The sequence below is a fragment of the Pan troglodytes genome, chromosome 7 (genome assembly GCF_028858775.2).
Source record: "Pan troglodytes isolate AG18354 chromosome 7, NHGRI_mPanTro3-v2.0_pri, whole genome shotgun sequence".
NCBI lineage: Eukaryota > Metazoa > Chordata > Mammalia > Primates > Hominidae > Pan > Pan troglodytes.
The window spans coordinates 47,643,778-47,661,184 of record NC_072405.2 but is presented as its reverse complement, the minus strand read 5'-3'; the positions used below and the strand labels follow the sequence as shown (position 1 = coordinate 47,661,184).

The 17,407-nt window shown below is 35.1% G+C and overlaps 1 protein-coding gene across 13 annotated transcripts in view; it reads right to left on the bottom strand.

Moving 5' to 3' along the window:
* ADAM32 (ADAM metallopeptidase domain 32) overlaps positions 1 to 17,407 on the bottom strand; it is a 189,546-nt gene that overhangs the window by 34,781 nt on the left and 137,358 nt on the right. For all 13 annotated transcript variants that reach the window (XR_010159498.1, XR_010159499.1, XR_010159500.1 and 10 more), the window contains 2 exons: positions 10,114 to 10,197; positions 1,738 to 1,840 (listed from right to left, as the gene is read on the bottom strand). Coding sequence is in view for 10 of the 13 variants with exons in the window: in XM_016959375.4 (XP_016814864.2) it covers positions 1,738 to 1,840; positions 10,114 to 10,197 (187 nt within the window). In the remaining 3 variants the exon portion in view is untranslated. The remainder of the gene's footprint in view (positions 1 to 1,737; positions 1,841 to 10,113; positions 10,198 to 17,407) is intronic.

Below are 17,407 nucleotides of genomic sequence, written 5' to 3'. Positions count from 1 at the left end.
GTCAATGATATCAGTAAAGAGAAATTTTAAAAGGTATTCAGCTTGAATTATGATATTTTAATGTTAGAAAAAAGAGCAAGACAAGATCGGGCACATTCAGGCTGGTATGGCCATAGACAATAAGGCTAAAGTCACCAAAACAGCATGGTACTGATATAAAAATAGACACAGAGACCAATGGAATGGAATAGGGAATCCAGAAATAAAGCCAAGTACGTACAGCCAACTGATCTTCAACAAAGCAAACAAAAACATAACATGGGGAAAGGACACCCTATTCAACAAATGGCACTGGGATAACTGGCAAGCCATATGTAGAAGAATTAAACCGGATCCTCATCTCTCACCTTATACAAACATCAACTCAAGAGGGATCAAAGACTTAAATTTAAGACCTGAAACCATAAAAATTCTAGAATATAACATCAGAAAACTATTCTAGACATTGGCTTAGGCAAAGCGTTCATGAGCAAGAACCCAAAAACAAATGCAATAAAAACAAAGATAAATAGAAGGGACTTAATTAAATTTAAAAGCTTCTGCGAAGCAAAAGATATAATCAGCAGAGTAAACAGATAACCCACAGAGTGGGAGGAAATCTTCACAAACTATGCATCTGACAAAGAACTAATATCCAGAATCTATAAGGAACTCAAACAAATCAGCAAGAAAAAAAGGAATTCCATCAAAAAATGGGCTAAGGACATGAATAGGTAACTCTCAAAAGAAGATATACAAATGGCCAACAAACATATGAAAAAATGCTCAACATCACTAATGATCAGGGAAATGTAAATCAAAACCACAATGCAATACCACCTTACTCCTGCAAGAATGGTCATAATTTAAAAATCAAAAAATAATAGATGTTGGCATGGATGTGCTTAAAGGGGAGCGCTTTTACGTTGTTGGTGGGAATGTAAACTAGCACAGCCACTACGAAAAACAGTATGGCAATTTCTTGAAGAACCAAAAGTAGATCTACCATTTGATCCAGCAATCCCACTATTGGAAATCTACCCAGAGGAAGTCATTATATAAAAGTCATTACATAAAAAGACGCTAACGCAAATGTTTATAGCAGCACAATTTGCAACTGCAAAAATATGGAACCAGCCCAAATGCCCATCAATCAGTGAGTGAATAAAGAAAGTGTGATGTATATATACACCATGGAATACTACTCAGCCATTAAAAGGAACAAAATAATAGCATTCGCAGCAACCTGGATGGAGTTTGAGACCATTATTCTAAGTGAAGTAACTCTTCACTTGAAGAATGGAAAACCAAATATCACATGTTCTCACTCATAAGTGGGAGCTAAGCTATGAGGACACAAAGGCATAAGAATGATACAATGGACTTTGGGGTATTGAGGGGAAGGATAGGAGTAGGTGAGGTATAAAAGACTACACATTGGGTACAGTATACACTGCTTGGGTGATGGCTGCACCAAAATCTCAGAAATCACCACTAAAGAACTTATCCATGTTACCAAAATCCACCTATTCCTCAAAAACCTATTGAAATAAAAAAAATTAATTGATTAGTTAATTGTAAAGAAAAGAGAGCAAGATTAAGATGGCATGTTTGGTTTCCATTCCTTGAGAGAATTCTGATTACCTTTTTATTACAAATATCAGTTGCCCTGTAAGTGGAAAAATCGAACTTTGTTTTAGTGAAGATAAGCAATTTGAGAATTTTATTAAATGGGTATTTAAAGAGACAAATACTTGCCCATATCTTCCTCAGGAAATATGGAAAATCCTTTGGAACGTATTTGGCAGTTTGGAGGCTTATAGCCTGGCGAACAATGGCACTTGTTTCTGGAATCACACACCTAGGATCATTTTGAAAAATTAAATGATTGTTTTAAAATATTTTCTCAGAGAAGGTGAGCATCAAGCTTACTTTTGTACCATAATCTAGTGTAATTTTGTTTATTTAGAGCGACAGTCTCACATATCAAATGTTTGGTTTCTTAGACTACAACACAGACACACACACAAAGCAAAAAAAAAAAAAAGAACTATAAAGTGAGGCTCTCAATATTTGCATCAAGAAAATTTGACACCTTGAAATGTTTACCTACAAATTTACGATGCAATTTCAAAAATGCATACTTAAATTCTAATGAAAATGTGACCCCTCCAGTGACATGCTGGAGCCAGCATATATGAGTCTATCTTTGAGCTATTTTCATCCATCGCTTTATATGTCTCTATTTTATGACAGTAACATACTGTTCTGGTTACTGTACCTTTGTACTGTATTTTGAAAAGCTTTGTTCTTCTTTTTAAAAATTGCTTCTAATTATCTGGATTTTTTTCATCTTATATAATTTTTAAATTTTCTATTTCTTTGAAAAATAACATGGAGATTCTGATAAGGATTGCATGGAATCTGTAGATAATTTTGACTATTAGGGATAGTTTAACAATATTAGTTTCTTCAATCCATGGAATATCTTTCAATTTTTTGTGTCTCTTTTAATTTTTTTCATGTTTCATAGTTTTCAGTGTACAAGTCGTTCACCTCCCTGGTTTGTTTTAAACCTAAGTATTTTATTCTTTTTGATGCTGTTGTAAATGGGATTGTTTAACTAATCTCCTTTCCTGACCGTCTGTTTTTGACGTATAAAAATGAACTGATTTTTGAGTGTTGTTTTTGTGTCCTGCAACTTTACTGAATTCATTATTTCTTCTACTAGTTTTATGGAACCTTTATGGTTTCCTGTGTATACAATCATGGCATTTGCAAACAGAAGCTACTTTATTTCTACTTTCCCATTTGGATGCTATTTATTTCTTTTCCTTGCCTCATTGCTTCATCTAGGAATTCCAGTACTAAGTTGAATAGAAGTGCAGAGACTGAGTATCCTTGCATTGTTATAGATCTTAAAGTAAAGGCTTTCATTATTTCACCATTGAGTATAATTTTAGCTATGGACTTTTTACATGTAGGCTTTCTGCTATTCCTAACGTATTGAGTTTTTATAATGAAAGGGTGTTGGATTTTGTCAAATGCTTTTTCTGCATCTTAATGTCATAAAGTAAATTGATCTTTCATCTTCTTAATGTGGCATATCACATTAATTGATCTGTGCATTTTGAACCATCCTTGCATCCCAGGAATAAATCCCATCTGGTCATAGTGTATGATTCTTTTAACGTGCGGCAAATATAGTTTGTTAATGTCTTGCTGTAAATTTTTGCATGCATGTTTGTAGATATATTAGCCTGCAATTTTATTTTCTTGTTTAATTCTTCTGTAAATGTTTAACAGAATTCATTTGTGAAGCCCCCTAGTCCTGAGATTTTCTTCGCTAGAAAGTTTTGTTTACTGATTTAATCTCTTTATTTGTTATTGTTCTGTTCAGGCTATTTATTCTTGATTCAGTCTTGGCAGGTTTTATCATCCTAGGAATTTATAAATTTCTTCTAGGTTATCCAAAGTGTTGGTGTATAAATATACACCACAGTATCTTCTTAAAAAATTTCTGTGACATCAGTTGTAATATCTGCTCCTTCATTTCTGATTTTGAGTCTTATTTCTTTTTTTCTTGCTATTTTACCTAAGAGTTTGTCCTTTTTTTTACCTTTTCAAAAACTCAACTCTTAATTTCCTTGATTTTGTCTATTATTTTTCTATTCTCTATCTTATTTGTGCTCTAATCTTCATAACTTCCAACTGCAAACTTGGAGTTTGTTTGTTCAATTTTTTTCTAGTTTCTTGAGGTGTAAAGTTAGAATGTTTATTTGAAATCTTTATTCTTTTTAATGTAAGAATTTATCACTATAAATTTCCCTTTAGTACTGTTTTTGCCACATCCCCTTTTTTTTTCATTTTTTGTTTGTCTTGAGATATTTTCTAATTTCCGTTTTGATTTGTTGTTTAGCCCAATGGTTGTTCAATCATGTGTTATTTAATTTTCATGTATTTTTTAAGTTTTCCCACTTTCTTTTAATATTAACTTCTAGCTTCAATCTAGTGTGGTCAGAAAATACACTTGGAGTGATGTCAGTCTTCTTAAATTTGTTAAGACTTGTCTCGTGACTTAATATGTGGTCAGCAATTCTGAGCAAAAAGAACAAAGCCAAATGCGTAACATTATCTGACTTCAAGTTATACTACAGAGCTATAGTAACCAAATCACCATGGTACTGGCATAAAATCAAACACATAGACCAATGGAACAGAATAAAGAATCCGGCTACAAATACATGCATTTACACCAATTCATTTTCAACAAAGGCACCAAGAATGTACAACAGAGAAAGAACAGTCTCTTCAATAGATGGTGCTGGAAAAATTCGATAACCATATGCAGAAGAATAAAACTTGATCATTATCTTTCACTGTGTACAAAAATAAAATCAAAATGTATTCAAGACTTAAATCTAAGAACCAAAACTATAAAATTACCAGGAGAAAATGTAGGAAAATAGTTCTAAGACACTGATTATGTAATGATTTTTTGGATATAACCTCAAAAGCACAGGAAACATAAGCAAAAATAAACAAATGGGATTACACCAAGCTAAAAAGCTTCTACACAGCAAAAGAAGCAATCAACAAAGTGAAGAGACAACCCACAGAATAAAAGAAAATATTTCCAAACTATCCATCTGACAAGGGACTGACAATCATAATATATAAGGAGCTCAAATAACTCAATAGGAAAAAACTCCACAAATTATATGATTAAAAAAATGGGCAAAAGATCTGAATAGACATTTCTCAAAATAAAACAAACAAATGGCCAACAGGTATATGAAAAAATGTTCAACATCACTAATTATGAGAGAGATGCAAATCAAAATTATGAGATATAATCTCAATCCAGTTAAAATGGCTTATAAAAGCCATTTTTTTTGGTAACAAAAAGACCATCTTTTTGATAACAAAAAGACCATCTTTTTGATAACAAAAAGATGGAACAGCCAATGCTGGCGAGGCTGTGGAGAAAAGGAAAGACTCACACACTATAGGTGGGAATGTAAATTAGTACAGCCACTACAAAAAATTGTGTGGAGATTCCTCAAAAAAACTAAAAATAGAACTACTATATGACCCAGCAATTCTACTACTGACTAAATAACCAAAAGAATGGAAATCAATACTTCAAAATGCTATCTGCATTCCCATGTTTATTGTAGCACTATTCACAATAGCCAAAATATAGAATCAATGTAAGCATCCATGAATAGATGAATAAATAAAGAAAATGTGAGATACATACACAATGTAAAACATAGGCTATAAAAATAATGAAATCCCATCACTCATAGCAACATGGATGGAACTGGAAGTTATTATGTTAAATGAAATAGGCTAAGCACAGAAAGATAAATATCACATGTTCTCACTCTTATGTGGAAGCTTAAAAAGTGGATTCATGAAGATGCAGAGTAGGTGGGTGGTTACCAGAGGCCAGAATGTGTAATGGGAGGAAAGGATGAAGAGAGGTTGATTAATAGGTACAAATATCCAGTTTGAAAGAAGTAAGACCAAGTGTTTGACAGATCAGTAGGATGACCAGAGTTTAAAATAACCTATTGTATATTTCAAAAATAGCTAGAAAAATAAATTCAAATGTTTTAGCATAAAGACAAATATGTAAAGTGATGGATATCTTAATTATACTGATTTGATTTTTATGAATTATATGAATGTATTATCATTTATACCCCCACAACAGGTACAACTATTGCCAATAAAAAATAAAACTAAAATAAATAAATAAAACAATTATACTTCATATGCTGAAAGCTCTAATGGATAAAGTAGACTACATGTAAGAACAGATGGACAGTGTAGGCAGACAGATAAAAATTCTAAGAAAGAATCAAAAAGAAGTACTAGAGATCAAAAACACTGCAACAGAAATGAAGAATGCTTTTGATAGGCCCGAAAATAGAATAATTATGGCTGAGATGAGAAAAGATCTCTGAGCTTGAGGATACCTCAATAGAAACTTCTAAAACTAAAAAGTCAAAAAAAAAGGTTGAAAAAACAGAACAGAATATCCAAGAACTGTGGGACAACTAAAAAAATGTATAACATCATGTAATGAGGATACCAAGAGAACAAAAAAGAATGGAATAGAAGAAATATTTGAAGCAATAATAGCTGATAATTTTCCAAAATTAATGTCTCACAACAAATCACAGATCAAGCAACCCCTGCCACAAAAAAAATCAGGACAAATGCCAAAAATTTATACCTAGACATAATAACTTTCAAACTACAGAAAATCAAAGATAAAGAACAAATTTGGAAAGAAGCCAGAGGAAGAAAACACCATATCTATAGAGGCACAAAGATAAAAATTATACTGGACTTCTCTTCAGCAACCACGCAAGCAAAAAGAGTGAGGAGTGAAATATTTAATCCTTTGAAATTATCTTGCAAAAATGGAAATGAAATAAAGACTCTCAAACAAGCAAAAATTGAGAGTATATATCACCAGTAGACATGCCTTTGAAATAAATGTCAGAAGAGATTCTTCAGAGAGAATGAAAATCACAAAGGTCAGCAAATGTTATTTACATAAAAAGAATAGTATTAGAGAAGGAATTAAGTGAAAGTAAACTAAAAATTTTTATTTTTCTTATTCTTAATTGATGTTACAGATAATTGTTTGCTGAGATGGGTTCATTATTAAATTCTACCAAACACTTAAGGGAGAAATTATACCAATTTCCTATAATCTCTTACAATCTCTTTCAGAAGACAGAAGCAGAGGGGATATTTCCTCACTCATTCTATCAGGCCATCCTTACCCTAACATCAAAACCATAGAAAAATATTACAAGAAATGGAAACTACAGAAAAATGTCTGTCGATGCAAAGATGCAAAAAACTCTCACTATACATTAGTAAATCAGATTCAACAATGCATAAAAAGAATTATACACCACAAACAAGATTTATCGCAGGCATTTAACTGGTTCAACATTAGAAAATTAGCTGATGTACTTCATCTCACATCAATAAGCTAAAGAAGAAAAATCACATTATCATATCAATAAATATAGAAAAAGCATTTCACATTAAAAAGCCAACACTCAGGCCTGGCACAGTGGCTCATGCCTGAAATCCCAGCACTTTGGGAGGCCAAGACGGGTAGATCACGAGGTCAGGAAATCGAGACCATCCTGGCTAACACGATGAAACCCCGTCTCTACTAAAAATACAAAAAAATTATCCGGGCATGGTGGCAGGACGCCTGTAGTCCCACCTACTCGGGAGGCTGAAGCAGGAGAATGGCGTGAACCTGGGAGGCAGAGCTTGCAGTGAGCCGAGATTACGCCACTGCACTCCAGCCTGGGCAACACAGTGAGAGTCCATCTCAAAAAAAAAAAAAAAAGTCAACACTCATTTGTGTTTTAAAAGCAAACTAACAGCAAACTAGGAATAGAGGGAAATTTTTTCATCTAACAAAATATCAAACAAAAAAACCTACAGCTGACATCGTACTTAATGGTGAGATATTAGATACTTTCCCAGTAAGATAAGGAGCAATGCAAGGACGTCTCCTCTCACCACTCCTATTTCAGTATCATACAGGAAGTTCTAACTAATACAATAAAATAAGAAAAAAAGTATACTGATTGGGAAGAAAGAAATAAAACTGTCTTTGTTCATATATGACATAAACACCAATTTGGAAAATCTAAAAAGAATTGAAGAACCCTTGGAACTAACAAGTGATTGTAGCATGGTTGCAATATACAAGGTTAATGCACAAAAGCCAATAATTTTCCTATACACCAGCAACGAACAAATGAAACTTGAAATTAAAGACATAATACTATTTGCATTAGCCCCCCCCAAAAAATGAAGTACTTGGTATAAATCTAACAAAATATATATAAGATCAATATGAAGAAAACTACAAAACACTGATGAAGGAAATAAAAAAGGACTAAATAAATGAAAACACATTACATGTGAATGGATAGAAAGACTCAATATTGTCAAGATATCAGTTCTTACTAACTTGATCTATAGATGGAACACAATCCCTGTCAAAATCCCAGCAAGGTGTTCTGTGGAAATTAACAAACTGATTCTAAAGTTTCTATGGAGGCACAAAAGATCAAGAATAGTCAAGTTACCATTGAAAGAAAAAGAACAAAGTCAGAAGACTAACACTACCCAACTTCAACATACTGTAAGTCTGTAGTAATCGAGGCAATATGATATAGGAGAAAGAATAATCAAATGGATCAATGAAATAGAATAAGGAGCCCAGCAACTGACAAACATAAATCTAGTCAACTGATCTCTGACAAAGGAGCAAAAGCAATACAGTAGAGAAAAGAAAGACTTCAACAATTGGTACTAGCTAGACATCAAAATGCAGGAAAAAAAAAAGAATCTAGACACAAACCTATCACCCTTCAAAAAGTTAATCCAGAATGGGTCATAGGCCTAAATGTAAAATGCAAAGCTAAAAAACTCCTAGAAGATAACTCAGAAAAAAAAAAAAAAACCTGGATGACCTTGGGTATTGTATAGACTTTTTAGATACAATACCGAAGGCACAATCTATGAAAGAAATAATTAAGAAGCTGGGCCTCATAAAATTAAAACATTCTCTGTGAAAAGCACTGTCAAGAGAATAAAAAGATAAGCCACAGAATGGAAGAAAATATTTGCAAAAGACACATCAGATACGTGACTGTTATTCAAAACATGAAGAGAAAACTTAAAACTCAACAAGAAAACAACTTGATTTAAAAATGGGCAAAAGACTTTAAAAGGCCCCTCACCAAAAAAAAAATAGATGGAAAATAAGTATATGAAATATGCCTCACATATGTCATCAGTAAAATGCAAATTAAAACAGCAATGAAATACCACTACACACCTATTAGAATGGCCAAAATCCAAAACACTGACAACAAAAAATGTTGGCTTGGATGTGGAGCAACAGGGACTCTCATTCACTGCTGGTGGGAATGCAAACTGGTACAGCCACTTTCAAAGATGTTTTGTCAGTTTCTAACAAAACTAAGCATACTCTTATGATATGATACAGCAACCACAATCCTTGGTATTTACTCAAAATAGGTGAAAATTTATGTCCACACAAAAACCTGCAGAAGGATGTTTATAGAAACTTTATTTGTAATTACCAAACTTGGAAGCAACCAAGATGTTCTTCAGTAGATGAGTGGATAAATAACTATGGTACATTCAGACAATGGAATATTATTTAGCACTAAAAAGAAATAAGCTATCAAGCCGTAGAAAAACACGGAGAAACATTAAATGCATATTACTAAGTGAAAGAAACCAATCTGAAAAGGCTACATACTATATGATTTCAATGAAATGACATTCTGGAAAAGAAAAACCTAGGAAAACAGTAATAAGATCAGTGGTTGCCAAGGGTTAGTGGAGACAGAAGGATGAACTGATGGAGCACAGAGAATTTTTAGAGTAATGAAAATACTCTCTGTATATCATAATGATGGATCTATATCATTACACATTTGTCAAAACCCATAGAATGTGAGACACTAACAGTGAATCCTAATGTAAACTGGACTTTGGGTGATAATGATATGTCCTTGTAGGTCATCAATTATAACAAACAGACCACTCTGGTGTGTGATGTTAAAATTGGGAAAGATTGTGCCTCTGTAAGATGAGTGGATATATGGAAAATCTCTGTACTTTCTACTTTCCAAAGTTTCTGTGAACCTGAAGCTCCTCTAAAAAATAAAGTCTATTTTTAAAAGTAGATAAATAAAACAATAGTTTTTCATGATCCCTGTGTATTCACAGGCACAGGAATTACAGCATAATTATCTTTCCTTTGAGAACCAGGTTAATGTATTTATCAGAAAATTTAACACCCTCTGAAAAGTACCCAATTATAACAATATATATTTAGGTCATTAGCAATTTAATTCTGCTCAACATATCTTCTGTAACTAATTATGGCTGCTGAATTTAATGACTTAATTCAGTTCTCAATTGAAGCTAGATGCAACAGAGTCTGTCACATGGTAGTGACCCAAAAAATGTCAGTAAATTAATGAGTGATGCAAAAAAGTGTCCAAGAAATGTGATTCAGGGAAACATGTGGTTACTTACTCCATGTCCAGAACACTGTTGTGAACAAACATGTGCTGAAGCCTTAATTATCCTTGATTCTACACATTCACGATTTACACAAACCTAAAGAAAAACACATACAAAAAAAGTTCCCATGTCAGAGGGGTACAGTCATCATAACATTACAGTAAATAATTATATAATATAAAAGCATAGCCATTCAATGATACAAATTTTCCTCTAAGTACTGCTTTTGCTGCATTCCAGAAGGGTGTTTTTTGTTTTTTTGTTTTTGCAAGAAAAGACATTTGTGATTTATTTGCATTTTAAATTGGTATTATTATTACTATGTTTCTTCATGTAGTTCTAAAGCAGAATAATTAAAACAATAACAAAAAGCCCAGTGTTTAAAGAATAAGAGAGTTTTAGCAAACATCTAAATAAGGATATTATATTGTCTGCTTAGGCTGACATCACAAAGTACTATAGCTTAAGTGGCCTCAACAACAGTGACTTATTTTCTAACAGTTCTAGAGGCTGGAAGTCCAAGATCAAGGTGTCTGCAGGGTTGGTTTCTCCTGAGGCCTCTCTTCTAGACTTGCCTTCTCCCTATGTCCTCACATGGCCTTTCCTCTACATGCACAAGCCCCTGGTGTCTCTTTGTGTATCCAAATCTATTTTTTATAAGGATGCAAGTCAGATTGGAACAAGGCTGCAGTTTCATTTAACCTTAACTACTTCTTCTTTTTTTAATTTTTATTTCAATCGATTTTGGGGAACAGGTGGTGTTTGGTTACACGAATAAGATTTTTAGTAATGATTTCTGAGATGTTGGTGCAGCCATCATCCTAGCAGTGCACACTGTACCCAATATGTAGCCTTTCATTCCTTACTGCCTCCCACCCTTCCCCCCAAGTCCCCAAAGTCTATTGTATCATTCTCATGCCTTTGCATCTTCAGAGATTAGCTCCCACTTGTGAGTGAGAACATATGATGTTACGTTTTCCATTCCTGAGTTACTTCACTTAGAATAATGGCTCCAACTCCATCCAGGTTGCTGTAAATGTCATTATTTTGTTCCTTTTTAAGGCTGAGTAGGATTCCATGGTATTTATATACCACATTTTCTTAGCCACTGTGGGTTGTCTGTTTACTCTGCTGATTATATTTTTGCTATGCAGAAGCTTTTTAGTTTAATTAAGTCACATCTATTTATCTTTGTTTTTATTGCATTTGCTTTTGGGTTCTTGTTCATGAACTCTTTACCTAAGACAATATCTAGAAGAGTTTTTCTGATGTTATCTTCTAGGATTTTTATGGCTTCAGGTGTTATATTTAAGTCTTTGACACATCTTTTTTTATTATACTTTAAGTTTTAGGGTACATGTGCACAACGTGCAGGTTTGTTACATATGTATACATGTGCCATGTTGGTGTGCTACACCCATTAACTCGTCATTTAACACTAGGTATATCTCCTAATGCTATCCCTCCCCACTCCCCACACCCCACAACAGGCCCCGGTGTGTGATGTTCCCCTTCCTGGTCTTTGACACATCTTGAGTTGATGTTTGTATAAGGTGAGAGATGAGGATCCAGTTTCATTTTTCTACATGTGGCTTGCCAGTTATCCCACCACCATTTGTCGAATAGGGTGTCCTTTCCCCACTTTACGTTTTTGTTTGCTTTGTCAAAGATCAGTTGACTGTAAATACTTGGCTTTATTTCTGGGAGCTCTATTCTGTTCCATTGGTCTATGTGTCTATTTTTATAGTGGTACCATGCTGTTCTGGTGATTATAGCCTGGTAGCATAGTTTGAAGTCAGGTAATGTGATGCTTCCAGATTTGTTTTTTGGGTTTTCTTATTTTGTTTTGTTTTTGTTTTTTTGCTTAGCCTTTCTTTGCCCATGCAGCTCTTTTTTGGTTCCATATGAATTTTAGGATTGTTTTTTCCAGTTCTGTGAAGAATGATGATGGTATTTTGATGGGAATTATATTGAATTTATATATTGCTTTTGACAGTATGGTCATTTCCACAATATTGATTCTACCCATCCATGAGCATGGTATGTGTTTTCATTTGTTTGTGTCATCTATAATTTCTTTCAGCAATGTTTCACAGTTTTCCTTTGTTACGTATATTCCTAAGTATATTGGGGGGTTTTGTTGCACCTACCATAAAAGGGGTTGAATTCTTGATTTGATTCTCAGCTTGGCCACTGTTGGTGTATAGCAGTGCTACTGATTTGTGTACATTACTTTTGTATCCTGAAGCTTTACTGAATTCATTTATCTAATCTCGGAGCTTTTTTGATGAGTCTTTAGGGTTTCCAAGGTATATGATCATATCATTGGCAAGCAGTGACAGTTTGACTTCCTCATCATCAATTTGAATACTCTTTCTTTCTATCTTTCTCTTGTTTGATTGCTCTGGCTAGGACCTCCAGTACTATGTTGAATAGAAGTGATGAAAATGGGCATCCTTATCTTCTTCCTGTTCTCAGGGAAAATGCTTTCAACTTTTCCCTATTCAGTACAATGTTGTCTGCGGCTTTGGCATATACAGCCTTTATTACCTTAAGGTATGTCCCTTCTATGCCAATTTTTCTGAGGGTTTTAATCATAAAGGGATGTTGGATTTTGTCAAATGCTTTTTCTGTGTCTATTGAAATGATCATATGATTTTTGTTTTAAATTCTGCTTATGTGTTGTATTACATTTATTTAGTTGTATACGCTAAACTTGGATCTCTGGTATGATACCAACTTGATCATGGTGGAATATCTTTTTGATATGCTGTTGCATTCAGTTAGCTAGTACTTAGTTGAGAAAATTTGCATTTTTGTTTACCAGAGATATTGGTCTGTAGTTTTCCTTTTTTGTTCTTTCATTTCCTGGTTTTGATATTAGGGTGATATTGGTTTCATAGAACAATTTAGGAAAAAGTCCCTCTTTCTCTATCTTTTGAAATATTTTCAGTAGCATTGGTACCAGTTCTTTTATTAATCTCTGACAGAATTCAGGTATGAATCCATCCAATTCTGGACTTTTTTTCATTGGTAATGGTTTTTATTACCATTTCAATCTCACTGCTTGTTATTAGTCTGTTCAGAGTTTCTATTTCTTCCTGATTTTATTTAGGAGCATTGTATATTTCCAGGAATTTATTTATCTCCCCTAGGTTATCTATTTTGTGTTCATAAAGGTGTTTGTAGTAGCCTTCAATGATCTTTTGTGTTTCTATGCTATAGGTTGTAATATCTCCCATTTCATTTCTAATTGAGCTTATTTAGAACTTTCTCTTCTTTTCTTGGTTAATATCACTAATGGTCTATCCGTTTTGTTTATCTTTTCAAAGAACCAGCTTTTGTTTCATCTATTTTTCCTTTGATTGTTTCCATTTTATTTACCTCTGCTCTGATCTTTGTTACTTATTTTCTTCTGCTGGATTTGGGTTTGGTTTGTTCCTGTTTCTCTAGTTCCTTGAGGTATGACTGTTATGGTTTGGCTGTGTTCCCAGCCAAATTTCATTCTGAATTCCCGCATATTGTGAGAGGGAACCAGTGGGAGGTAATTGAATCATGGAGGCAGGTCTTTCCTGTGCTCTTCCTGTGATAGGGAATAAATCTCATGAGATCTGATGGTTTTCTAAAAGGGAGATTCACTGCACAAGCTCTCTTCTCTTGTCTGCTAATATGTACCTTTCACCTTCCACCATGATTGTGAGGCTTTCCCAGCCATGTGGAACTGTAAGTCCATTAAACTTCTTTCTTTTGCAAATTGCCCAGTCTCAGGTATGTCTTTATCAGCAGCATGAAAAAAACTAATACAGTAAATTGGTACCAGTAGAGTGGGGTGCTGCTGAAAAGAAACCCAAAAATGTGAAAGTGACTTTGGAACTGGGTAACAGGCAGAGGTTGGAACAGTTTGGAGGGCTCAGAAGAAAATAGAAACATGTGGGAAAGTTTGGAACATCCTAGAGGCTTGTCAAATGGTTTGGACCAAAATGCTGATAACAATATGAACAACACAATCCAGGCTGAGGTGGTCTCAGATGGAGATCAGGAACTTGTTGGGAACTGGAGCAAATGTGGCTCTTACTATGTTTTAGCAGAGACTGGCAGCATTTTGTCCATGCCCTAGAGATTTGTGGAATTTTGAACTTGAGAGAGATGATTTAGAGTATCTGGTGGAAGAAATTTCTAAGCAGCAAAGCATTCAAGAGGTGACTTGGGTGCTATTAAAGGCATTCAGTTTTAAAAGGGAAACAGATCACAAAAGTTTGGAAAACTTGCAGCCTGATAGCACAATAGAAAAGAAAATCCCACTTGCTGAAAAGAAATTCAAGCCAGCTACAGAAACTTACATGAGTAACGGGGACCCAAATGTTAATCACCGAGACAATGGGGAAACTGTCTCCAGGGCATGTCAGAGGCCTTGGTGGCAGCCTCTCCAGTCAGAGGCCTGGAGGTTTAGGAGGGAAAAAATGACTTTGTGGGCCAGGCCCACGGTCCCTCTGCTGTGTGCAGTTTAGGGACTTGGTGCCCTGCATCCAGCCACTCAAGCTGTGACTGAAAGGGACCAAGGTACAGCTCAGGCTGTGGCTTCAGAGGGTGGAAGCCCAAGCCTTGGCAGCTTCCATGTGTTGTTGAGGCTGTGGATGCACAGAAGCCAAGAGTCAAGATTTGGGAACCTCTGCCTAGATTTCAAAGGATGTATGAGTGTCCAGGCAGAAGTTTGCTGCAGGAGCGGAGCCCTCATGGAGAACCTCTGCTAGAGCAGTGTGGAAGGGAAATGTGAGGTTGGAGCCCCCACACAGAGTCCCTACTGGGGCACTGCCTAGTGTAGTCATGAGAAGAGGGCCACCATCCTCCAGACCCCAGAATGGTAGATCCACCTACAGCTTGCACTGTTTGCCTGGAAAAGCTGCAGACATTCAGTGCCAGCCTGTGAAAGCAGCCAGGAGGCTATACCCTGCAAAGTCACAGGTGCAGAGCTGCTCAAGGCTGTGGGAGCCCACCTCTTGCATCAGCATGACCTGGATGTGAGACATGGAGTCAAAGGAGATCATTTTGGAGCTTTAAGATTTCACTGCCCCGCTGGATTTTGGACTTGCATGGGACCTGTAGCCCCTTTGTTTTGGCCAATTTCTCCCATTTGGAATGGCTGTATTTATCAATACCTATACCCCTATTGTATCTAGGAAGTAACTAACTTGCTTCTGATTTTATAGGTGGAAGGGACTTGCCTTGTCTTGGATAAGATTTTGGATTATAGACTTTTGAGTTTATGTTGAAATGAGTTAAGACTTTGGGGGACTGTTAGGAAGGCATGATTGGTTTTGAAATGTGAGGACATGAGATTTGGGCTGAATGATATGGTTAGGCTCTGCCCCCACCCAAATCTCATCTTGAATTCCCATGTGTTGGAAGGTAATTGAACCATGAGGGCAGATCTTTCCTGTGCTGTTCTTATGACAGTGAATAAGTCTCACAAGATCTGATGGTTTTAAAAAGGGGAGTTTCCCTGCACAAGCTCTCTTCTTCTGTCTGCCTCCATGTGAGACATGCCTTTCACCTTCTGCCATGATTGTGAGGCCTCCCCAACCACATGGAATTTTAAGTTCATTAAACCTCTTTCTTTTGTAAATTGCCCAGTCTCAGGTATGTCTTTATGAGCAACATGAAAGCAGACTAATACAATGACAATGACCTTAGGTTGTCTATTTGTTCTCTTTCAGACTTTTCGATGTAGGCATTTAATGCTATAAACTTTCCTTTTAGCACTGCTTTTGCTGTATCTCAGAGGATTGGATGGGTTGTGTCACTATTATCATTCAGTTCAAAGAAGTTTTTAGTTTCTATTGATTTCACTGTTTACCAAAAGATCATTCAGAAGCAGACTACTTAATTTCCATGTATTTGGATGGTTTTGAGGGTTTCTTTTGGAGTTATTTCCAATTTTATTCCGCTGTGGTCTGAGAGAGTACTTGACATGATTTCAATTTTCTTAAGTTTATTGAGGCTCATCTTGTGGTCTATCATATGATCAGTCTTGGAATATGTTCCATGTGCTGATGAATAGAAATACATATTCTGCATTTTGGGGCAGAATGTTCTGTAAATATCTGTTAAGTCTATTTGTTCTAGGGTATAATTTAAGTACTGTGTTTCTTTGTTGACCTTCTGTCTTGATGACCTGTCCGGTGCTGTCACGAAGTATTGAAATCCCCACTATTATTGTGTTGCCATCTATCTCATTTCTTACGTCTATCAAGAATTGTTTTATAAATTTGGGAGCTCTAGTGTTAGGTGTATATGTATTTAGAATTGTGATTTTTTTCCTATTGGACTAGTCCCTTTATCATTATATAATGCCCCTCTTTGTCTTTTTTAAGTGTTTTTGCTTTAAAATCTGTTTTGTCTAATATAAGAATAGCTACTCCTGCTCACTTTACATGTCCATTTGCATGTAATATCTTTTTCCACCCCTTTACCTTAAGTTTATGTGAATCCTTATAGACAGCAGATACCTGTTTGGTGAATTATTATACATTCTGCCATTCTGAATCTTTTAAGTGAAGAATTTAGGCCATTTATTTTCAATGTTAGTATTGAGATGTGAGGTACTATTCTATTTATCATGCTGGTTGTTGCCTGAATATCTTGATTATTTTTTCATTGTGTTGTTGTTTTTAGAGACCCTGTGAAATTTATGCTTTAAAGAGGTTCTATTTTGGTGTATTTCAAGGTTTTGTTTCAAGATTTAGAACTCTTTTTAGCAGTTTTTGTAGTGCTGGTTTGGTAGTAGCAAATTTTCTCAGCTTTTGTTAGTCTGAAAAAGACTTTATCTTTCCCTCATTTATGAAGCTTAGTTTCACTGCACACAAAATTCCTAGCTGATAATTGTTTTGTTTAAAGAGACTAAAGATAGGATCCCCATCCCTTCTAGCTTGTAGAGTTTCTGCTGAGAAATCTGCTGTTAATCTGATAGGTTTTCCTTTATACGTTACCTGGTGCTTTTGCCCCCAGCTCTTAAGCTTCTTTCCTTCATCTTTACTTTAAATAACCTGATGACCATGTGCCTAGATGATGATCTTCTTGTGATAAATTTTCCAAGTATTCTTCGAGGTTCTTGTATTTGGAAGTCGAGATCTCTAGCAAGGCCAGGGAAGTTCTCCTTGATTATTCCCTCAAATAAGTTTTCCAAACTTTAGGATTTCTATTCTTCCTCAGGAATACAAATTATTCTTAGTTTGGTTATTTAACATAATCCCAAACTTCATGGAGGCTTTGTTCATTTTTTTATTGTTGTTTTTTTTTTTTTGTCTGT